Below are 23,769 nucleotides of genomic sequence, written 5' to 3'. Positions count from 1 at the left end.
CCTTTGACCATTTTGGTTGCCCTCCTCTGGACACGTTCCAGTTTGTCAGTGTCCTTCTTGAACTGTGGTGCCCAGAACTGGACACAGTACTCCAGGTGAGGTCTGACCAGAGCAGAATACAGTGGCACTATTACTTCCCTTGATCTAGATGCTATACTCCTATTGATACGGCCCAGAATTGCATTGGCTTTTTTAGCTGCCGCGTCACACTGTTGGCTCATGTCAAGTTTGTGGTCAACCAAGACTCCTAGATCCTTTTCACATGTACTGCTCTCAAGCCAGGTGTCACCCATCTTGTATTTGTGCCTCTCATTTTTTTTGCCCAAGTGCAATACTTTACATTTCTCCCTGTTAAAATTCATCTTGTTTGTTTTGGCCCAGTTCTCTAATCTGTCAAGGTCGTTTTGAAGTGTGATCCTGTCCTCTGGGGTGTTAGCCACCCCTCCCAGTTTGGTGTCATCTGCAAATTTGATCAGGATGCCCTTGAGTCCATCATCCAAGTCGTTGATAAAGATGTTGAATAAGACCGGGCCCAAGACAAAACCCTGTGGCACCCCACTAGTCACTCTTCTCCAGGATGAAGAGGAACCATTGATGAGCACCCTTTGCGTTCGGTCAGTCAGCCAGTTACAAATCCACTGAGTGGTAGCATAGTCAAGACCGCATTTTACCAGCTTCTTTACAAAAATATCATGGGGCACCTTGTCAAATGCCTTGCTGAAATCAAGGTAGGCTACATCCACTGCGTTCCCTTCATCTACCAGGCTTGTAATTCTGTCAAAAAACGAGATCAAGTTAGTCTGACATGACTTATTTTTCAGAAATCCATGCTGACTATTGGTGATCACAGCATTCCTTTCTAGGTGCTCACAGACTGTTTGCTTAATGATCTGCTCCAGAATCTTCCCTGGTATTGATGTCAGACTGACTGGGCGGTAATTATTTGGGTCCTCTCTTTTCCCCTTTTTGAAAATAGGGACAACATTTGCCCTCCTCCAGTCTGCCGGGTTTCAAGTGTCTGGGTTTCAAAGAATAGCCCCCCAGGGCAATAGTTCAATAACAGAATGAAATGCAGACTTGGAAGATCTACCCGTTTGTAAGTAACTTTTACCATGTATGTACAAAGCATTAAATAGAAAGGTTCGTCATAAATCAGTGTCATGTATGTCTAGGCAAAGTAATCCATGGGGGGGGAATGAATTGCACACTCCAGATGATGATACATTGAATTAAAAATGTTTATTTGGCACAGCTTTGTGTAAGTAATGTGAGTTATCATTTCTGACAGTGGTAAAGATTTAACTTTCAGAATCTCAGTGTTTACATAATTATGGAGTGACACCTTAATTTTCTGTAATACTTAAAAGATATGGGTAAGTGGTTAAAAAAAAATGCTTAAAAGCTGTAATTTTCCACAATTCATCCAAACTGATAAACACTGAAAGACTTCCTTTACAAACAAACATGGATGTACTCTCTGTTGGTATGAAATTCTGCACAGCCTAATTATAGATATTAAGACTTAGCAAATTAAGTAACAGGAAATCAAGCCAGCTACTCTAGAACACAGAGAATGGTCGACAAGATTCACGGGCTTGAAGCCTGGCCCATGTTCTACAGCAAGGAAAGGAAACCCCTTCTTTCAGCCCATGGCCACATTTATTCATGGACAACCTTCCGGGGGGTGGGGGCGCATGTCCGTGGTGCTCAGGACCAGATACAAAACTGGGCAGAGCATGTGTGGCAGGCTACATTCCAGCCAAGCAAAAGTCACAGGTTTCGACACAGCCACCTCTGCAACCTCTATCCAGTCAAGCAAGAGGCATCATCACGCATTTGAGCCAGACAACAGGCAAGGAGCACATTCAGTTGTGCTCTGGGGACAATGCTGAGGGCTAGATAGAGGGGCTTAAAGGACCACATTTGGCTTTGAAGTCTGAGATTCCCCACCCCTGTTACCCAAAGTAAACTTGGGTTTGTCAGCAAGTATATACTCAACAGGGAGCTACAGCCAAGGCTGGCATTCTGATGCGTATACCTCTGCATATACTTGTATTTGCAAACATATTTGTTGCGTTCACAGTGTACGTTTTTAAGATGTGCTCCAAAATATGTAATGCTGCATTAAGAGACACTCAGCAAGAGCTTTGTCACTAAGATGAAAAGGCCATTCCTTGAATTCAAATGGCGTTGTGTTTACAATTATTTAGGATTGTGGATCAAACATTTTAACAAAATCACTGGGAAGGAGGCAAGGAAAGGGATGGGGATGAAAGCACAGCCCAGAATTCCCAGTGGCAGCAACCAAGGGAAGCAACGCTCCTTGGAAACTCAGGATTCTTACCTGGTATGTGCAACAAAACTATTTCTATGTTCCTACATTTCCAATCAATCCAATGTATTCAAGGGCCATGAATACTGACAAGGGCTGTTGATGTCATTAGGAGCTGGTAATGGTTATATAAAGGCCAATGAGATCAGAACAGAGAGAAGAACAGACAAGGGGAATCTGCAGAGCACTGTTCCACAGACAAGGAGGCAGCACATTCACTAGGTAAGCATTTCTGCCCATTCATTTCTATGCAATGTAAATCTTCCGTGGAGAGACAGTGGAGTTTAGGGATCTCAGATGTCTCCTTATATGGATATTTCATTCTGTTTTGTGGCCCAGAATGTTCACTCTGTAAGCCCAGGACAACTGAACAAGAATGGGCTTCTGGCTTCTTTCCCTGTGTGAATAATAATTTAAAAAACCATTTTCGATCTCTGTGCAATGTAAGCATACTTTAGAAAATTCTTGACAATGCACAGATCTTCTGTGGAGGCTCAAAGTATGGGTGAATTTCACTCTAGTGATGTCAAGAAAGGCTACCATTGTGTCCACACCAATATTATTACAATGATTGGGACTCTGCAGTTACAACGTCCCATCACATCTGCATCTTCTCAGTGTCACAGTCCACTTTGTGTACCTGATAAATTAAATCCTTACCTATAAAAGCTGATGCCTCATTAAAACAGAGTCTCTGGCACATACACATTGCTTTTCTATACACTTTTCTCTTCTGCACTTTCATTGCTTGTAGTTATAGCCCCCTCCATTGCCCAGTTGGTCTTCTGAGCAGTTTATAAGAATAAAAACCATTTTAAAACAACTATCATATTGCAATGAGGACTGTGGTTACTTTTGGACAGAAGGTCAAATCCAAATATGACTTTTTATTTTATCGTTTTTGGAAAGCTACTTGCATTCCCACATTCGCTCCCTTCTCCCCCATCCCTTACACCAAGTATGGGAAAGCTGTAACCCTCCAAATGTTGTTGCTGGATTCCAGCTCCCATTATCCCTGACCACTGGCCAAGCTGGTTGGGACTGATGGGAGTTGTAGTCCAGCAATACCCAGGGGGTCGCAGAATCTCCATTATCATTCACTGTTCTCAGAGTTTCTATGTCCCATTCTAAGTAGCAGGCACTGCAGTAGAGAAGGGAAATAACAAGCTCCACATTATCATGTAATGCATCTTCTTTAATTAAAATCACCCGGGAGATCTGGAAGGCAATGTGAATTGGCAGCAGCCACACATTTGTGATGCTATGTCGTTTAGCCCCAACACTAAAGCTAGATCCAGGCATTTGCCTGAGCACGCAAAATGTTAAACCAGGGAAATGTTAAACTGCTGATGAGGGCAGGGGCATGCATGAACTTAAGTACCATCCCCAATGTCCTCAGGCACAAGCAGGTTGTGCTTCAGATCTTTGCATGATTAGCATGAAGGTCTGAGAAACCTCCATAAGAGTGAGAATCCTGACTTACCACTGTTTCTGATCATGGGGAGAGTTTCTGCTCACTGAACATGGCTAAAAAATTATCATCAATGTGCGTGGCACTTCACAGAGCACAATAGCACAGGTCCCAGCTGCCCCAGGGAACATACAATCTGAAATCCAACACAGGGGGAACGATAGGGGAAGGCAAGGCAATCATAAACAGAGAAGCAATGTGCAACTCTTTCAAGTTAAAGAATTTGGAAAAAGAAGAAAACAGACTATCAAAAATTGCTTAACAGTAGGAACAATGTTGGTCCAAAATAAATGTGATGTTTGACACACTGCTTGCCCTTGCATGGTTGATTTTTTTCCTCAACAAAAAGCTGAACTGGGGGACCTTGACATTATGGGCAGAGACCTTTAACCCTTTGCCCCCACCAGTTTCCCACTTGGAATTGTTCACCCTCCACACCTGCTATTTGCAATAGGAAGAAATCCCTCCTTGACACTGATGGGAGTTTTCCTCCCATTGCGAAAGGCAGGTATGGGAAACAGTCTGATTTCAACCCCAGGCCATGGTGTGGACAAAGGGTTAACACTCCCATGCCTCCCTGACCTGGTCCGAATTCAGCTCCCCCTCCCCAAGTTGCCTATTTGTTAAAGAAAAATGAACCTGGCAAATGTTATGTCTTGTTTGGCTCCCCAATTCTAATGTTTCTGGGTAGAGGAGAGATAAAAGCAAATGTTTAAACAAAAGAGACAGTGCTTCCTACAATTCCTTCTCTGCCTCCACATTAATTTCCCCCTTGTTTTGTACCGATGCGCACGATGACACCTGAAAAAAATGGTCAGAGAAAGGGAATCAGGCCCTGAAGATGTCCAATTTTGAATCACACCTTTTCAAAATGTTACCAGTGCAGCTAATTTACAAACAGCAAACACACTATTCGCCTTGGGAGGCACCGAGCTGCAGTGTTAATGTTTGAAAGACGTGCCCTGTTTGCAAAACAAGGAAGGGGCAATCCGTAGTCTCACCAATCAAACAACAGAAAAACTAGGGGCTCTTTCCCCAGTAGCAGAGAAACAGCAAGACTAGTCAAGAGCAAGGGGGAAGCTAACTGGCTTTGAGGCTCTGCAGTGTTATGCTGAAATTACAAATAAAGTAGCACGAAAGCACAATCATGCAAAGGTGCAAAGAGAGAGAGGCAGATTGTGTTATATAGATTTGGGCAGCACCCTTTCAAATCATAGCAAACCACACTTCCCTCAACCTTATGGTGCAATTGGCTCGAAGCAGAATCCACGAATTTACTCTGGGGTTCTGGTCCCTAGCAACAATTTGTAGGCATGACAGCTGGTCAGGAAATAGAATATATGCTGCTGCTGCTTTTTTTACCTGATGAAAAATGTCGACCTTTTGTCTCTCTTCCTATTCAAGGAAGACATTTTATTTTAATCTTTTAGAAACTGGACGTTTTCCAGTTTCTGATGTTCTGTGCGCACTGTGTCCATGGAAATGATGCACAGCCAAATGTGCAGCAGAATGGAAACAAAGCTCATCAACACTGGGTTCAAAAATAGCCAAAATAATAGTTCTGAACTGTCAGGTTCTTTGGGGGGGGGGGACTAAACACAGCAATTATTTAAAGAAATGGGTTTATTTAAGGGCACCATTTGAAATGAATGAAGGTGGCTCCAAATGTTCCAACGAAGGATGGAAGTGCTAATGTAAAAAGAAGATAATGGCAGCGGTTAAGTGGTTTGCAAATAAAGAGCACATGCAAAATAGTGATTTATTGCAATCTGTTGGTTCCCAGTAGCAATCGGAGGGGGTTGGAGGAGGGCACTAATTGGCACAAACAGTGCATTACGAACTAAATATGCAAATGACTGCTTTTTCTCCCACTGAATATACAGATACAGGTGCAGGAGTTCCAGAATCGTGGCAACAGCTCCACGAGAGTAGGGAAAATTACTAAAAGTATAACTTCCTCCCTGACATGCTCCCACTAGCCCAGTTTTTGTGTGACTTGATGAAGACTGGTTAGATTCTACTATCAGAGCAACAAAAGCTCAGTCTTCCTTTGCACCTGGCTGCTCAGTGCCAAATTAGATGCTGCATGTGTAACAAACTCCTAGTGGCCCTTTCAGATCCACCCACCTGCAGAGAATGCAGCTTTGTGAAGTAATGTGTGGTGTTGGGGCCAATGGGTGCTTACCCCTTTCCTTGCCAGCCACCTCTCCACTCTACATTGACCTCCAAGCTGCTTTATCATCTGCAGGATTTCAAAGGGTTATTTGCCCCTGCAAATATGCATTGGGAGCCTTATGGTAGGATCACCAAAAAAAATCTGCTTTATATATTCAGACCATTGATCCATCTAGTTCAGTATCGCCCACATTGGAAACAGTTCTTCAGTGTTTCAGAGAGTTGTGAGCAGGGCTGGGCAGCCCATAAGGTAGACTGAGGCAGCTGCCCTGGTGGCAGAATCTGCCCCACGCTGTCACTGGAGAAGTGAGGAGAAGAGGCGGCAGCTTCTGGTGAGATCTCATGAGATCTCGCGGAACTCTCGTGAGATTTTGCTGGAAGCCACCACCATGCAATGCTGGTAAGAAAGGCTTTGATGGGGGAGGTGGTGGAGGGGGGAGTGCCTCAGGTGGGGAAATGGGATGTGCCTTCCCCAGTAGTGAGGGATTTAATGTAGGATAGTTCCATGTAGGCAGCTTGCTATAACAGAAACTGACTGCTTGCTGAGATTTTAAGCCTTTGACTCCAGACTGCTTCTCCTAGGCTCTGCCCCTATGTGGAGAACTTCAAGTTCTTAAAGGCTGAACCCTCTGGCTTGAAGAAAGGTGCTTCTCTTCCATTCTATTCCCTCCTGTCTGATGTGTGCCCTGCACTGCTGGACCAGTGAGGTAGTGTGGGAGGCATCTGGTTCCTCAGGCTCATGGGAAGGTGCCCTTGAGACTTCTGGCTCTGGTTCTACAAGCCCTGGTGTAATGAAAGGTTCTTCTCGGGACTTCTAGTGGTCTCCTGATGTTGAGCAGTCTATGTAGAAACCTGCTCCTTGATCTAGCTCCTTAGCTGGTGTCTTTGCAGCCTCCAGTTCTGTGTCTGAATTCGCAAATGGTGTAAACAGGAACGGTTTGGATTCTTAGATCACGGACTGCAGTTTCTTGAAGATGGACTTCTGGCAAGTGATGGGCTGCACCTCACAACGGTTGGGAGGAATGTTTTTGCCAAAAATCTCAGAAACCTCATCGGGGGGCTTTAAACTGACTAATGTGGGGGAGGGAGACAGTGCTCCTGAAGGCAGGAGTCTATCAATTGATGAAGATGATCATCCAAATGTCATAGACCAAATGGAGCAAACAGCATGCAGACCTAGTGGTGGGAGGAAAAAATCCTTAAATAAGAGACACTGGGGAATGATTAATGGACTTCAATGTCTGTACACTAATGCGCAAAGCATGGGAAATAAACAAGATGAGCTTGAGCTCTTGGTAAAGGTAAAGGTAAAGGTACCCCTGCTCGAGTGGGCCAGTCTTGACAGACTCTGGGGTTTGTGCGCCCATCTCACATCTATAGGCCGGGGGCCAGCGCTGTCCGGAGACACTTCCGGGTCACGTGGCCAGCGTGACAAAGCTGCATCTGGCGAGCCAGCGCAGCACACGGAACGCCGTTTACCTTCCCGCTGGTAAGCGGTACCTATTTATCTACTTGCACCCGGGGGTGCTTTCGAACTGCTAGGTTGGCAGGCGCTGGGACCGAGCAGCGGGAGCGCACCCCGCCGCGGGGATTCGAACCGCCGACCTTTCGATTGACAAGCCCTAGGCGCTGAGGCTTTTACCCACAGCGCCACCCGCGTCCCCAAGTTTGCTCTTGGTACAGCAAACTAAATATGACATAATAGGCATCACTGAAACCTGGTGGGATAAGTCCCACGATTGGAATGTAATAATGGAGGGATACAATCTATTTCAGAGAAACAGACCAGACAAGAAAGGAGGAGGAGTGGTGTTATATGTCAGGGATGTGTATACCTGTGAAGAGATCCAAGATTTAGAACCTCAAAGCCAAAGTGAGAGCATTTGGGTCAAAATTAAGGGAGAGAAGAATAACAGAGACCTCATTGTGGGAGTTTACTATAGATCCCCAAGCCAAACGGAGGACATAGATGATGCCTTCCTGGAACAGATGGCCAAGCATGTAAAAGGAAGGGAGATAGTAGTAATGGGGGACTTCAATTACCCGGATATTTGTTGGATGTCAAACTCAGCCAAGAGCATAAGGTCAAACAGATTCCTCACTGGCCTTGCAGACAACTTCATTGTCCAGAAAGTAGGAGAAGCAACAAGAGGAACAGCCATTTTAGATCTGGTCCTAACCAATGTTGATGACCTAGTTAGTGGGGTAGAAGTGGAAGGATCATTAGGCGCGAGTGATCATGCTCTTCTGAAGTTTACTATACAGCGGAAAGGAGAAGCCAAGCATACTAGGACTCAATTTCTTGACTTTAAGAAAGCCGACTTCATAAAACTTAGGGAAGTGCTGGGTGAGATCCCATGGACAGTAATACTAAAAGGAAAGGGAGTTCATGATGGCTGGGAGTTTGTTAAGAGGGAGATAGTAAAAGCACAACTTCAGGCAATACAAATGAGACGGAAACATGGAAGGTGCCTAAAGAAGCCAGGGTGGCTATCTAAAGAACTTTTAACTGTGTTAAGATTAAAGAAGGATGTGTACAAAAAATGGAAAAGGGGGGAAACCACCAAAGAGGAATTCAAACAAATAGTCAGCACATGTAGACACAAAGTCAGAAAAGCTAAAGCACAGAATGAACTCAGGCTTGCTAGAGAGGTTAAAAGCAACAAAAAAGGCTTTTATGGGTATGTTCGTAGCAAAAGGAAGAACAAAGAAACAGTGGGGTCACTCAGAGGAGAAGATGGTGAAATGCAAACAGGGGACACAGAAAGGGCTGAACTCCTCAATGCCTTCTTTGCCTCAGTCTTCTCCGATAAAGAAAACAATGCCCGACCTGAAGAATTTGGAGCAAATGATTCAGCAGAGGAAACACAGCCCAGAATAACTAAGGAGATAGTACAAGAATACTTGGCTAGTTTAGATGTATTCAAGTCTCCAGGGCCAGATGAACTGCATCCAAGAGTATTAAAAGAACTGGCAGATGTGATCTCAGAACCACTGGCAGTCATCTTTGAGAATTCCTGGAGAACAGGCGAAGTCCCGGCAGACTGGAAGAGGGCAAATGTTGTCCCTATTTTCAAAAGGGGGGAAAGAGAGGACCCAAATAATTATCGCCCAGTCAGTCTGACATCAATACCAGGGAAGATTCTGGAGCAGATCATTAAGCAAACAGTCTGTGAACACCTAGAAAGGAATGCTGACCAATAGTCAGCATGGATTTCTGAAAAATAAATCATGTCAGACTAACCTGATCTCATTTTTTGACTGAATTACAAGCCTGGTAGATGAAGGGAACGCAGTGGATGTAGCCTACCTTGATTTCAGCAAGGCATTTGACAAGGTGCCCCATGATATTCTTGTAAAGAAGCTGGTAAAATGCGGTCTTGACTATGCTACCACTCAGTGGATTTGTAACTGGCTGACTGACTGAACCCAAAGGGTGCTCATCAATGGTTCCTCTTCATCCTGGAAAAGAGTGACTAGTGGGGTGCCACAGGGTTCTGTCTTGGGCCCGGTCTTATTCAACATCTTTATCAACGACTTGGATGATGGACTCAAGGGCATCCTGATCAAATTTGCAGATGACACCAAACTGGGAGGGATGGCTAACACCCCAGAGGACAGGATCACACTTCAAAACGACCTTGACAGATTAGAGAACTGGGCCAAAACAAACAAGATGAACTTTAACAGGGAGAAATGTAAAGTATTGCACTTGGGCAAAAAAAATGAGAGGCACAAATACAAGATGGGTGACACCTGGCTTGAGAGCAGTACATGTGAAAAGGATCTAGGAGTCTTGGTTGACCACAAACTTGACATGAGCCAACAGTGTGACGCAGCAGCTAAAAAAGCCAATGCAATTCTGGGCTGCATCAATAGGAGTATAGCATCTAGATCAAGGGAAGTAATAGTGCCACTGTATTCTGCTCTGGTCAGACCTCACCTGGAGTACTGTGTCCAGTTCTGGGCACCACAGTTCAAGAAGGACACTGACAAACTGGAACGTGTCCAGAGGAGGGCAACCAAAATGGTCAAAGGCCTGGAAACGATGCCTTATGAGGAACGGCTAAGGGAGCTGGGCATGTTTAGCCTGGAGAAGAGGAGGTTAAGGGGTGATATGATAGCCATGTTCAAATATATAAAAGGATGTCACATAGAGGAGGGAGAAAGTTTGTTTTCTGCTGCTCCAGAGAAGCGGACACGGAGCAATGGATCCAAACTACAAGAAAGAAGATTCCACCTAAACATTAGGAAGAACTTCCTGACAGTAAGAGCTGTTCGACAATGGAATTTGCTGCCATGGAGTGTGGTGGAGTCTCTTACTTTGGAGGTCTTTAAGCAGAGGCTTGACAACCATATGTCAGGAGTGCTCTGATGGTGTTTCCTGCTTGGCAGGGGGTTGGACTCGATGGCCCTTGTGGTCTCTTCCAACTCTATGATTCTATCATTCTATGATTCTATTCTATGATTCTATGTTGCTGGATTCGGGGATCAAAACACCTTGTGCATATGTAGCTGTTGTGACACAATTTCCTTTATTGTTCTGCAAGTGAACATGTGATCTGGACCATTATCTATATCAGGGATGGGAAACCTGTGATCCTCTAGATATTGTTGGACACCAACTCCCATTATCCCCAACTAATGACTATGCTGACTGGGGCAGATGAGAGTTAGAGGTCTGCAACATCTGAAGGGCCACAGCTTCCCTATCTCTGATCTAGATGGAACATAATCCAGGAATAGAACTGAAACCCCCGTCATCCATGTTAAAGGTGTAATTACATCACATACTTCTCAGGTTTGTGCTCTTGTGTGTGGTCAAAAATGTGCATTGTGCACAATGTGGTGCAACATTTCTTGCACTAGCTTTTCAACTTTTCATGTGAGTACTGCAGCACATCCTGGGTAACCCTGTAGCACCTGAGCAGATAGGTGTAAGATCAAGATTCCTGGGTCCAATGAAAGTTTTGGATTTTTGATGTACTAAATTAAAGTACTGCCTCAAAACTCCCCAGAGGAACGTCATATAAATGGCACCACGCTCAGTTCTTTTTCATCTTCCATGCCCTAATACATCTGGGTAATAAATGCACCAGAAAAATTAGTTTTTAGGTGCTGTACAATATTGGTTTCAGATCCTGCACAATTTTATTGGTACATAAAGGCTTGGTTTAGAACTAAATCTGACCCAAGAGCAATACTTGAATAATGCCAAAAGCACTTTAAAAAAAATTAATTAAGTCTCAGGATAAAAATGAGCAAAGCTTCTAAGTACTTGGACCATGCTTCATTAAATTTGTTCAACAAAGAGCATTTAATAATTAAAAGGCTCTTGAATGTTTACATAAATCCTCCTTGTGATGTGGTATTGCTGTCCAGTCAAGTCGAAAACTGGTTTACAGCAGCCCCTTAAAGTCAGGCTCCCATAGAGTGAGAGTGACAAACCATGTTCTTAGCTCTGTACAACCTATCAAGGTTTATTAAGGAGCTCAGCGCGCCAATGGGAATTGACCAGATGAGCTTATTAGGTCTCTTATAAGATTAGGGACTGTGACACAGCTGTCTGATTCTTTTCTTCCCCTCTGTGAAGCTTATGGAGGAAAAGAAAAAGGGGGGAATTACAATAATACTAATAGGAAAAGCAATATGTTTCTCTGCCAAGAGCTTTCTCATCAGGGGACAAATGGTAAGGAGGAAAGATGCAAAACCCTCGTGCACATTCCCGTACTTGAATGACTAGATTTCTGAAACACAGCTATAAATCTACAGCATAGCTAGCAACATTGAACAGCAATTTAAAATTCCTGGAGATTTGGTTATAAATGCAGTAGGTTATTTCCTTATAACAAGCCAGTGGTGTTGGTCAACTGTTATAAAAGCTTTCTGTCAATATCCGTGGGTCTTGATGTAATCTGGTAGCTCGAGAAGAAAACACAACCAATGTCTCCCCAAGTCCTTGTTTCAGCTCAGGACAATGCATCAGTTCACATGAAACACAATTTCATAATTCCATTTATGATGAAGAAGAAGAAGAAGAAGAAGAAGAAGAAGAAGAAGAAGAAGAAGAAGAAGAAGAAGAAAGTCAGCATTCTGATGTGCCAGCAAGCCCAGGTCAGCTTTCTCAAATGGATCTTGAGATGCTGCCCACAGGTGTTGGGAATAATGGCGCCAAGAAGCAAGAAGAGGTAACACAGGAGCAGACAAGCCCCACACTCACAGAAGTGGAAATGGCTGTGTGTGAATCCACTTGGCATGTGAGCAAAGAAGTCTGTGAAGGTTGTCTGGGTTGTGTTCCAGCACTTTGCATCTTGAGTCATCCAGTTGCCATTTCCTGAGGAGCATAAATTTGAATGCTACAAAAACAGTGCACTCCTGTGTGTCTATATACTCAGAAGTAAGCCCCTGTTGAGTTTAATGTGGTTTATTATTGAATGGGTATAGGACTGCAGCTTTAGGCTCTCAAACCATTAGAAGAAGTACAGAGTCAATTCCCCTACCTATACAGTTGCTCTGATGACTTACTTTCTGGAATATGAATGGCCACTGAGAAAAGAGGTGGGTTTTTTATTAGGCAAAAGATGTAGTTCCAGATACACTTTACTGCATCACATTCCTGCTTCATTATCTCAATTCTAGCAAGCAAAGTCCTAAGCAATATAATAGCAGTTTCAGATGGTGTGCAGTTTCGCCTGTAAATTGCAGATTTATGAACGCTTTTCAGCTGACTTGCTGAATAACTAATAAGTGCTTATTAATCATCAGCCATCAGATCATATTTTGCTCTCCCTATATAGTGCTTTCCATGTTCTAAACAGGGATCCAGCTTTCTATTTCAGCTTTTAGAGCAAGGGCAGGGGACCTGTAGCCCCGCCCCCAGACATTTTTGAATTCCAGCTCCCATTAACCCTGCCCATTGGCCACACTGGCTAGGGTTGAAGGAATTTAGAGTTCCACATGAGAAGAGCCACAGGTTCCCCATTTCTGCTGAAGAGTCCAGCTTACCAAACACTTCTTTGTTGTATTATGCTGCGTTACATGGCTATTCTGACTAACATATTTAAGAGAGGAGGGGTAGTAATATTTTTAAGTGCTTTCCATTTTGTTTTTACCGGATGTTATATTTCAGCTTGCTGTGACCTGTCCCTAGATTATGTGTGATGAAGAGTGAGATAGAAATCCCATAAATAAAAATAAAAGAATCTGGTGTTTGGCCCAATGTTGCCAAATTATAACTCTTACCAATCCAGGCCACTGGTCATGCTTGCTGGGGCTGGTGTAGTAGAGTGGCACCTGGATGTTCAAAGGTTTCACATTCCTGGTGTAGAGGACTGGAAAACCTATAGTGGAACACATGGACATCACTTTTGTGCAAGATTCTTTGCAGCTCTGGCTGGTTGAGCTGCCACAATCATGTCCATCTGAACTCGCCAGAGAGTGCCACTCAGCCTTAACTGTGACCATAATTTCTGGCATGTAGATTCTCATGGTGGAAAAGACCACACAAACCTGAATTGGGAAGTCACATGTGGTATTAGGCAAGTCTATGGCCAATCACATGTATTTTTATTTTATTTTTTGTCATGCTCTAGGATGGTTCCAAGAAAGGTGGTGGTAACTCTTCTGTTCCTCTACATGGTAGCCATGCTGGCTAAACAGAGTGAAGGGTATCTTGCCTTCTACACTCCTGATGACTTCAGAAAAATGCAGGTTGGTATCTGGAAAACAGTGTGCCAGTGTTCAGGAAATGCCACAACTCAATGGTAACATGCATGATTTGCATACAAAAGGTCCCAGGTTCAGTCTTGGGCATCTCCAGACAGGGCTGGAAGAAAGTTCCTGTCTGAATCATCAGAGAGCTACTGCCAGTCTACTGAGCTTCGTATGTTCCTATGACAAAATTAGAAAGAGTACTGGGAAGTCTTATATGCTCACCATTCTGCAACTGTTTCTCCACCTCCTGCTTGGCATGATCCATGGTGATGTCCACCACCAATGGAAATTCTGGCCCAAGCCCACAGGAGTTCAATAAACCCAGGAACAGACAGAAAAGTAAGGCAAGGTCAGGACCCTGGATAAGGGTGAAGCTGCTGGTTCAGAACCATGGACAGAAAATGCAAGCTGTCTCAGCAGTGTTTTAGAGCAGCTGGCAAAGTTCTACAATCTGACCCAGGTAGTCCATGAGTCCCAGATCTTGCCAGTTAAAATGCCAGTGCCATTTGCTGCAGCTGTTGGCTTTTTCTAGACAGTGGGGTTTCAAGCTGTGGGGACTGCTTTGGAGAAAGCTCATTGGGGATCTCCTGATCCTCAGAAGAGCCTGTGATCCAGTAATCAGAGTAAGGTAGCAGTGATATCTTCTCGGGGTTCAAGAAATGAGATGTGGACCCCAGTGCCATCAGACTTAAATTCAAAGCACCATGGAGTGGAACAAGCTTCTCCTTGGAAATGATGTTGTAGGAAGTCTCTGCATCTGAAGAATTTTAGTTCAGGGCAGTGACACTGCTCAAGCAGTGAGCTTTAGCCAGATTTTGTTGACAGTGATGCTGTGACCAGTTGTTATTGCCTGTCACCATTGTTATATTCATTTGAAATGGCAACATAGCCAACTTGGTTCTCATACAGTGACCCACCCCAAAGTGCCATTCTTAATATCTCTTGTTGTTTGGCCCCAGGAGAAAGAGAGGAACCGAGCACAGAAGAAATCTCTGACTTTGCAGCAGCAATCAGACACAGGAGATTTTCCTGAGCTTTCAGAAGATGAAGGACAGATCATCAAGGTAAATTGTGCTCCAAATTATGTCAGCCATTACACTGATGACACCCAGCTCTATTTCTCTTTTGCACCTTAATTATGAGAGGCCATGACTTTTTTAAAACAGTGCCTAGATGCAGTGGTGGGCTGGATGAGATTGAATCCTGGTAAGACAGAGACTATATGAGTGAGTCTGTGGACTACAACTGGGATTGGACCGGAAGCTACAGATGGTGCAGAATGCTGCAGCCAAGTTGCTGAATGAAGCACATAGATGTGCACATATGATACCTGTGCTGGGGGGGGGGTGTCCAAACTTAGTTGAATACCATTCATGAACTTTTTGTCCTGGCTTTCCCTGAACCATAAGGTTATACTCTGTTTTATGTGATTCAATTCCCTTTATTTTTGCGTTATTTGCTTTTCTGTGGTTTTAGGCTGCTACGTTTTAATGATACTGCTTTTTTCTTGTATTGTATACCACTTAGAGATTTTAAAAGTATTAAGTGGCTTACAAATACTTTTAAAGAAACAAACAAGACAGATACAGGCAGGTAGTTCTTCTAACATATGAGACAAAGCATCATACTGATTAGCAGGTAAAATACGGATGAAGAGCCAAGCTTATTTCAGTTCTCATTGGGCAGAATCTCAGCTTTCATTGGTAAAAATTCACTGTTGTCTTCACTTCTCTCTAACTTTTTATTATTAATTTGTATCACCCATCCAATGTCTTGCAAGATTCCAAGGGAATCTGTGGGACAATCTATCAATTTCATACACATGCTATTATTACAACAAACTGTTATAAGAATTTTAAGGTCATATATTTTTTAAAAAAAATGTTCATAACTGTATATATAAACCACATGTCTGAAACCCCACAGATTAGGTCCTGAACAAATTGACCTCAAATATTTCTCTGCAAGGTCAAAGTGGGAAACCTCCCCATTCTCTCTTTCCTCACAAATCTTGTCATCACAAATCCTGTCTTAAGGGCACATTCAACATATGAACAGGGTGTGAGCCTGTGGCCTGTGACTTAGATCCAGGAATTAAGTAGTTATAATAACAAAAGAATGGCCAAAACCCAGATAATGCAATCAGGTAACTTCCCAGGCAGGAGATAAACAACGCACTCAGATTTCTGTTGTAGACCGCCTTTTCTGTGATGTAGTTACGATGTATCTGGGGGGTGGTCTTGGGCTACACCCACTGTGATGTATGTATGGTGTTTCTGGAGGTGGTCTTTGACTCCAGGGTGAGCAATTTAAAATGTCTATATAAGGGCTGGCACGCATTGCTCTGGGGCTTCCTCCTCTCTCCTGCGTGTGGGGGAGCACCCTGTTACAACAATTAATAAAGAGCAGGCTGATTAGCTGCTTTGCTTCTCCAGATTCTCTGGTTGGTCTCTGTTATTTTCTCCTATCAATAGAGAACCTACAAAAGGACTCTATATGGGCTCTTGGGGACCCCACAAGGGAAAAGAAGCAGCTATTTTACTTATATCAAAACTATCACTTAGTCCCTAGAATGGCACTAGAGCTGAATGAAAGAGAAATTATCAAAAATCACTAGTAAAATATGACTTATTTTCCTCTTATTTGAATGAAGTTGACTCATTCCCTTAAACAATCTAAATGAAAGTAGGAAAATGGCTTGAGAACAGTCTGAAATATCATTTTATATTTGTTGAAATGTTGTGCCTACGTAAAAGGTGTGTGCTTTAATGTGTTATATACAGCCGAAATCCTAACAGGATATCATACAGTCAAGTCAACTAATCACACATACGAATTGGCCTTTTTAAGAATTACAAAGCTACAAAGGCTTCAGGAGCTGTCCTGCCTAGCTACTATTGTGAATTACAACTTGGCTTAGGAAATTGTCTCCCCCAACCACCAGCTTACTGATTAACTGCAACACTTACTTCAGATCTACAGTTTATGCATCTCTCATCTACTTCATTGTTTAGTCTCCTTCATAATCTTTAATATATTTTATGTTCATATTGTGATGTGAAGTTTCCACTAACTCTTCCAGAAGCAACACTATGTTAATGGCAAACCTCAAAAATGTAGACAGGTGTCTTGATCTCCAAGGCCAAATTTACCTCCACATCCCTCTCACTGATCTTACTGCAAGCAAAGGTGTTTTGAAAATGGAAATGGCTGTGGCTCAGGAGTAGAGCAGAAAGTTCCAGGTTTAATCCTTGATGTTTTCAGGTGGGGCTGGGAGAAACCCCTGCCTAAAGCCATGAAGAGATGCTTTCAGCCAGTGTGGACAATACCAAACTGATAGACCAGTGGTCCAACTCAGGATAATGTGGCTTCCCATGTCCCTAAAGTATAGGTACTACCCTCTGTTCAGTATTGACAAGCCTCAGTAGATGAAGACTTATTTGTGGCTAAGTAATTTTATAAATTAAGCTTGTCCAACCACTCAAGACCTGTGATCAAGTTCCCATCCATCTCAAATTTACCTCACCAAAATCTTCATTATTCTAATCCATTTAGCTGGATTGCCTATTGGAAGTGCTTTAAAATCATGAAACTGGGTAGCGTAACTAAATATGGAGTTCATATTATTTAAGTTTGCTCTCAGAAGTCTTATCCTGCAGTTCTGTATTTCAGGAATTTGTCTGCATCCATGCAGACCGGATATTTCCTTATGTGACATTCTTGACATATTTTAATTTAAGGCCTATGGCTCAACCACAATCCAGATCAGAGTTCCACTGATTTGACATGGTGCTGCTCATGGTGTACTGGATTGCAGCATCGAGCTTTTAAAAACTTGATAAATTGTCAAGACTTACAAGATGAGAAACAACTGGCATTGGCTTTTGCAACCTCCCTTTCAATGAGCAACTTAACCCTGCTACACAGGTCACAAAGTCAAATGCTAAAATACTGGATCAGGAAATACCTTTAAGCAATAACAAATGATCCAACACTAATGATTCCTTCAGCGTGTGTGAGGCAGAAAGTTGTGGAAACATTGCTTTTTCCTTGCATGTTAACCCTGCTTTTCTTCACAGCTGATTGCTCCAGTAGAAATAGGAATACATCTGTCCAAACAGCTGGAAAAATATCAAGATGTCCTGAAGGAACTCCTAACAGAGATGTTACCCGATACTCAGAATGGTACGATATTATCTGTCTCTCCCTTTCCTTGGAAGTCCTCGGCGCAGAAATTCCAGGAATAGCTTTTGTCTCATGTTGACTTGTTTTTAGAAAACTCCTGACCAAAGATCATAAATCCTTCTTCTATCAGCAGTGATTGCAGTCAAGAAAAAGTACACCCCAGCCACATTTTTCAATGGCACAATATTTCCCCACATAGGGCTCATCCACGTGGCCTTTTGTCCTACTGCTTTCCTCCAGGGAAAACCACTCTTTTGGCACTCAATCAGAACAAACAGCAATTTGGGTTTTCACCTGATTGACATTTGCTCCAATTTAGCACTAAAGATCGGGTTTTCCTTGGGTAAAGGAGTGAGGCAAGGGGGAAACCACTCAGACCCATGCCTAGGTAAAAGGTAAGGTAGAGGACCCCTGGATGGTTAAGTCCAGTCAAAGGCGACTGTGGGGTTGCAGCACTCATCTCGTTCTCAGGCCCAGGGAGCTGGTGTTTGTCCACAGACAGTTTTCCGGGTCATGTGGCCAGCATGACTAAACCGCTACTGGTGCACGGAGGACCATGACAAGTGCCAGAGCGCACGGAAACACCATTTACCTTCCCGCCACAGTGGTACCTATTTATCTACTTGCACTGGCATGCTTTCAAACTGCTAGGTTAGCAGGAGCTGGGACAGAGCAATGGGAGCTCACCCCTTCACAGGGATTCGAACTGCCAATCTTCTGATCAGCAAGCTCAAGAGACTCAGTGGTTTAGACCACCAATGTCAGGTTTTCCTTGGGTAAAGGAGCGAGGCAAGGGGGAAACCACTCAGTCCCATGCCTAGAAAATATGGGTCAAGAAAAAAAAACTGCTTGGACCTGTGGCAATACATCAGCTACTGGAAAATCATATATGTGACCAAAAAAAACAACAACCCCTACCATCGTTCTGTGCCCATTTTCATCAACTGTTGAGTTGCTCTCCTATATTGTACTTCTGTGGCAAACCTGGAGTTTTGTGTGATTATGGTACGCAATGAATCAAGGGCTTCAGACTGGACTATGCATTATTTTCATGTGAGTTATTCCTGTTTCTCTCTGGAACTGATAATAGACTTGGAAATGAATTACACTGTGGGCTTGTAAAAAGATACTGCTGTTAATAACTCTTTAGGATTGCTTATCTTTCAGCCTTGAAATCAAAGGGAGTTTATGTACATGAGCTTGGGCACGATCAGAGAGCCTCATCTCGCTGAAAAGTTCCAAGCTATGCAAAGCGGGAATGGGGAATTAAAATACTAGTCCCAGGATTCTACTGAATAGCTAAAGACATTTGGATAGGATGTGACAAAATATTCAAATTACCTCTGCATCCGTAACTGGAGCCAGGTACTCAAAGACATGTGCCAACTTAGCTCTTTTGAAAATTTAATTAAAATCTCAGAATATCGTAATCAGAACTGCCAATAGCCTAATAGAGTAGGATTGTAGTCTGTCCTACACATGTGGGTGAGCAGGGCTTACTACTGCTGTTTGAAAATGCGGATCAGTTTAACATCATAGACATGTTTAGCCATTCCCCCAGAAATGCAACATCTTAAAACACACATGCAACTCCCCACCCCCCTGTCTCTGCACATGTTCCTCTTTAGACCGCCAGGCAATTAACACAAAGGTCTGTAGAGTGTTTCAAAGTGCATTTAGTTGAACACACTAAGAAACCTCCCTACCCTCAAGAACATTATCCACAGTTTATGACCTCGTTTGTTCCAGCAAACCTCTGAATAATACCATGTAATTATTACAGAGAACTGTTACGATAATCTACTTAGTTTCAAACCATTTTTATTGTTGAAACCACCTTTTGTTTCTTCATTTGATGGATTAAGAAAATCCAAATTTGATCTTGTACAGTATCGATTCACAAACTTACATTGTTGTTTCTGTCTCCTCTCTTTATAGTTAATTGATGTTCTCGGAATGAGAAGACAAGAGCGAAAGACTAAACTGCAAATTTGCAAGATTCCACTTAACAGAAAGGCTGTCAGGAGTGGGGTGGGGGGAATACTTATGCAAGATAATAAAGCATGAAACTTAAATATATGATTAGTTTGTTCAAAGTTCATTTGGAAAGATTGACCCAAATGACATCTGAGAACATGAAAGGAAGATGTCACTACAAGTCACTCTGCATATGTAAGATACATTAACTTCCTTCCACCAACATCAAAATACTTTGCAAATCCCAAGCAATTAAGAGCTTGTCCTCTGTACCATTCTCAGGGCCTAATGTATTATGCTGATTATAATGAGGCATAAAGCCCTAGTGTCAGCAACTTCAGGAAGAGAGGAAAGCTTGCCTGTGCATATTTGTGCATATTTACAGTTGGACGCGGGTGGCGCTGTGGTCTAAACCACAGAGCCTAGGGCTTGCTGATCAGAAGGTTGGCGGTTCGAATCCCCGCGACGGGGTGAGCTCCCGTTGCTCGGTCCCTGCTCCTGCCAACCTAGCAGTTCGAAAGCATGTCAAAGTGCAAGTAAATAAATAGGTACCGCTCCGGCAGGAAGGTAAACAGTGATTCCATGAGCTGCTCTGGTTCGCCAGGAGCAGCTTAGTCATGCTGGCCACATGACCCGGAAGTTGTATGCCGGCTCCCTCGGCCAGTAAAGCGAGATGAGCACCAAAACCCCAGAGTCGTCTGCCACTGGACCTAATGGTCAGGGTTCCCTTTACAGTTGTGCTAGTAAATGGAGCTTGAGTCCTGAACCCATCCTGACATACCATTTTTATTTCTCAACTCATGTATATGCTATAAAACAGCTTTGCAGGCCACCAAAGTGCCACATCTTATCAGTGCCAGATTTACGTATAAGCTAAATAAGCTATAGCTTAGGGCCCCACTCTCTTGAGGGCCCCAAAAATTACCATATAGCATATATTCAACACAAAAAACAGCGACAATTTGTTGTTGACAAAGGAAAGCTGAACATATAATGGGCCCCATTACCTTCAGTAGCTTAAAGGTAAAGGGACCCCTGACCATTAGGTCCAGTCGTGGCCGACTCTGGGGTTGCGGCGCTCATCTCACTTTATTGGCTGCGGGAGCCAGCATACAGCTTCTGGGTCATGTGGCCAGCATGACCAAGCCTCAGAAACGCCGTTTATCTTCCCGCTGGAGCGGTACCTATTTATCTACTTGCACTTTGACGTGCTTTCGAACTGCTAGGTTGGCAGGAGCAGGGACCGAGCAACAGGAGCTCACCCCATCACGGGGATTCGAACCGCCAACTTTCTGATTGGCAAGTCCTAGGCTCTGTGGTTTTGACCACAGCGCCACCCGCATCCCTTTCAGTAGCTTAGGGCCTCATTATACCTAAATCCGGCCCTGCGTCTTATGCTCCCATTTGCAAATGCTGGACTAGGAAAGTCAAGTTGATGGGTCAGAGAGATGAGGACCTAAAGTGTGGTTTGTCGTGGACAGTGGATTCCATGCTTTCCTGAACTCTCATAATGCTTTACCAGTATTCTGAGTTAAATAATGAAAACTAACTAAAGGTTTTGAAAACATACCATACAATTTGCTGTCAAGAATCCACAATTATCCATCCCTGCCTATTTTCCCCACAAAGCACCAAGGTCTCATACAATCTCATTTTACTCTGCTTTCAGCCGAAACATTAGTGAGCTTGTTATACTGTGGAACAGGGAAGTTAAGAGGGAAGAAAAGAGGGTGTCACAGTTATGGAGAGATCTTTCATCCTTCACCTGGCAAGAGTCCTGACGTCTAAACTTTCCTCCAGCTAATAAGGAACATTGTCCTGCTTCCTGACTGATCCCATGAACCTTCACACCAGAAATAACTGTGTATGCTCATATTACATTAGAGAGCTAGGGTATCAGAGTGTCAGAATGTCCCTGGCTCAAATTTCACTGCAGCGATAAGCTCACTGCACCTTTAGGGAAACTGCTATTGTGCCAGGCTCCACACACAATCCTGCCCTGCCTTTACAAAACTATCTTATAAATTATTGAGCTACAATATGTGAACCATTTAAATGTGTGGTACCAATGTTAACGAGTATCTCTGGCAGTTCAAGCTGACCCAAGATGTTATGTCAATGTCATCAGATGGGCTGACAAAAGGGCAACAGCTACCATCATAAGATGTGGCATCGTGGTGTCATGCAAAGCTATTGTATAGTACATTCATGAGTGTGGAGAGATAGGGCAGCATGTCAGAATGGATTCCGGGCTCAAGCACCTTTCCAAAGGTATTTCCACTATTGTTGAGCCAGCTGAATCAACCCTGCACATCAGACTCTCAACACCAAGTGGTGACCAAAGAATAGTTTTGCTTCTAGTGGCCAATAGTATAGCAGGACAAACCTCCCCTACTTGTCTCACAGTGGATGCCAAATACACGTTTTGAAATCAAGTTTCACAGCTGTGTGCATTAATAATAATAATAATAATAATAATAATAATAATAATAATAATAATAGTGATAATAATTTATTATTTATACCCCACCCATCTGGTCAGGCCTACCCAGCCAATCTGGGTGGCTCCCAACAGAATATTAAAAACACGATAAAACATCAAACATTAAAAACTTCCCTAAACAGGGAAGAATTGAGGTGTTATGTTAACCACGTGTGACTTTCCATGAACATGCAAATCACCAGAGTATCAACTCTATATTGTTATTACAAGCTCTCAGCTTTCTAGTCTTCCCCCATGTCTTCCCCTGCCAACATGGTTTGCCTGGTGTTATAGGATCTAGGAATGCACTCGGTGCTTATGTACACTGGTGCTTATTTCAACCCTGTAAACAAATCTGCTGGGGGGAAAACTTAGATATGCTTCAATTTTACATTAATTGCTAGCCACTTAAAGGCCTGACATTTGACAAAGAGCTGTCACTCTCTAGGTGGCACACGCTCTTAACAGCAGCAAGGTTTGAAAGGTGGGGGGAGAGAAAGAAGCACCGTGACAAATGATATGTGTGACACAGATTCAATTCCAATCCAATTTCGTACTTCCAAGTTAATGTGAATTCTTCTGTCACTCTGAATCATTGAGCGAGCTCAAGTATTGCTGCCAAAATGGCATACATGCCATTCGATCAGCTCTGCACTTTGCTATGGATGCCAGTCTCAATGAGAACCCTCTGAGGGTCTAATTGATTCCTATGGTCACCAATGGTGGACACCATTTCCATATTAACTGAATAGCATTCACATATATTTTCACTCTTCATTGTTAAGGTAATATGCATACAAGGATTGCTTTGGCAGGTGGGAGCCAATGCAGAGAGAATTTGAACAGATAGAACATTTCTGGATTCTTTCCTATTGATATGGCATCACCCAGAATCTGCTTTTCTAGAGCACTTTTTCCTGGAAGTGAGTTGTTTTGAAGGATGCAACATGCATTGCAATACTGTATGCACACAATTACAATGGGTCAGGGTCTCTGGCTGTTAACCAGAAGGTTAGTGGTTTGAACCCATGCAGGGATGGCTGTAGTCAGGATTCTTGCATTGCAAGGGTTGGACTACATGACTCTTGGGATCCCTTCCAACTCTACAGTTCTATGGTACCTGCAAATAAGTCCCACTGAGCTTCAAGAGCCTTGTTTCAGACCAGACATGTGTGGGATTCTGCTGTTATAAATGCAGCCTAATTTGAAAAACAAAGCAATATAATTTTAACAGTGTCCTTACCAGTCAACATAAATCTGAAATTATGGCATAGAAGAGCCTATTTTTTGGAAACATTTGGCTACAGTCAGTTCCTGCCACCTATTTTCCATTTCTGTATATAAACACACATTTTGTCTTCCATTCCCTGCCATTGCTTGCCTCTGATGCATTCCTCTCTAATGAGCCAGAGCAGGAATCAGGTTGTATTCTCC

The 23,769-nt window shown here is 43.2% G+C and overlaps 1 protein-coding gene across 1 annotated transcript; it reads left to right on the top strand.

Annotated features, from left to right (window-relative positions):
* Positions 1 to 2,456: 2,456 nt before the first annotated feature.
* Positions 2,457 to 19,931, top strand: MLN (motilin). Its single transcript, XM_082226903.1, has 5 exons — positions 2,457 to 2,554; positions 13,571 to 13,688; positions 14,651 to 14,755; positions 17,771 to 17,876; positions 19,815 to 19,931. Exons 1-5 carry the CDS (start codon positions 2,472 to 2,474, stop codon positions 19,820 to 19,822), a joined length of 420 nt encoding a protein of 139 aa, XP_082083029.1. The 5' UTR covers positions 2,457 to 2,471; the 3' UTR covers positions 19,823 to 19,931.
* Positions 19,932 to 23,769: the final 3,838 nt, after the last annotated feature.

This window comes from Podarcis vaucheri, assembly GCF_965113315.1.
Source record: "Podarcis vaucheri genome assembly, chromosome: 6".
Classification (NCBI taxonomy): domain Eukaryota; kingdom Metazoa; phylum Chordata; class Lepidosauria; order Squamata; family Lacertidae; genus Podarcis; species Podarcis vaucheri.
This window is presented reverse-complemented; position numbering and strand designations above follow the sequence as displayed.

Coding starts and splice junctions, on each gene's coding strand:
- MLN (XM_082226903.1), top strand. CDS start 2,472: ATGAGATCAGAACAGAGAGAAGAACAGACAAGGGGAATCTGCAGAGCA. Junction 13,689..14,650: donor ATGACTTCAGAAAAATGCAG/GTTGGTATCTGG, acceptor GTTTGGCCCCAG/GAGAAAGAGAGGAACCGAGC. Junction 14,756..17,770: donor ATGAAGGACAGATCATCAAG/GTAAATTGTGCT, acceptor TTTTCTTCACAG/CTGATTGCTCCAGTAGAAAT.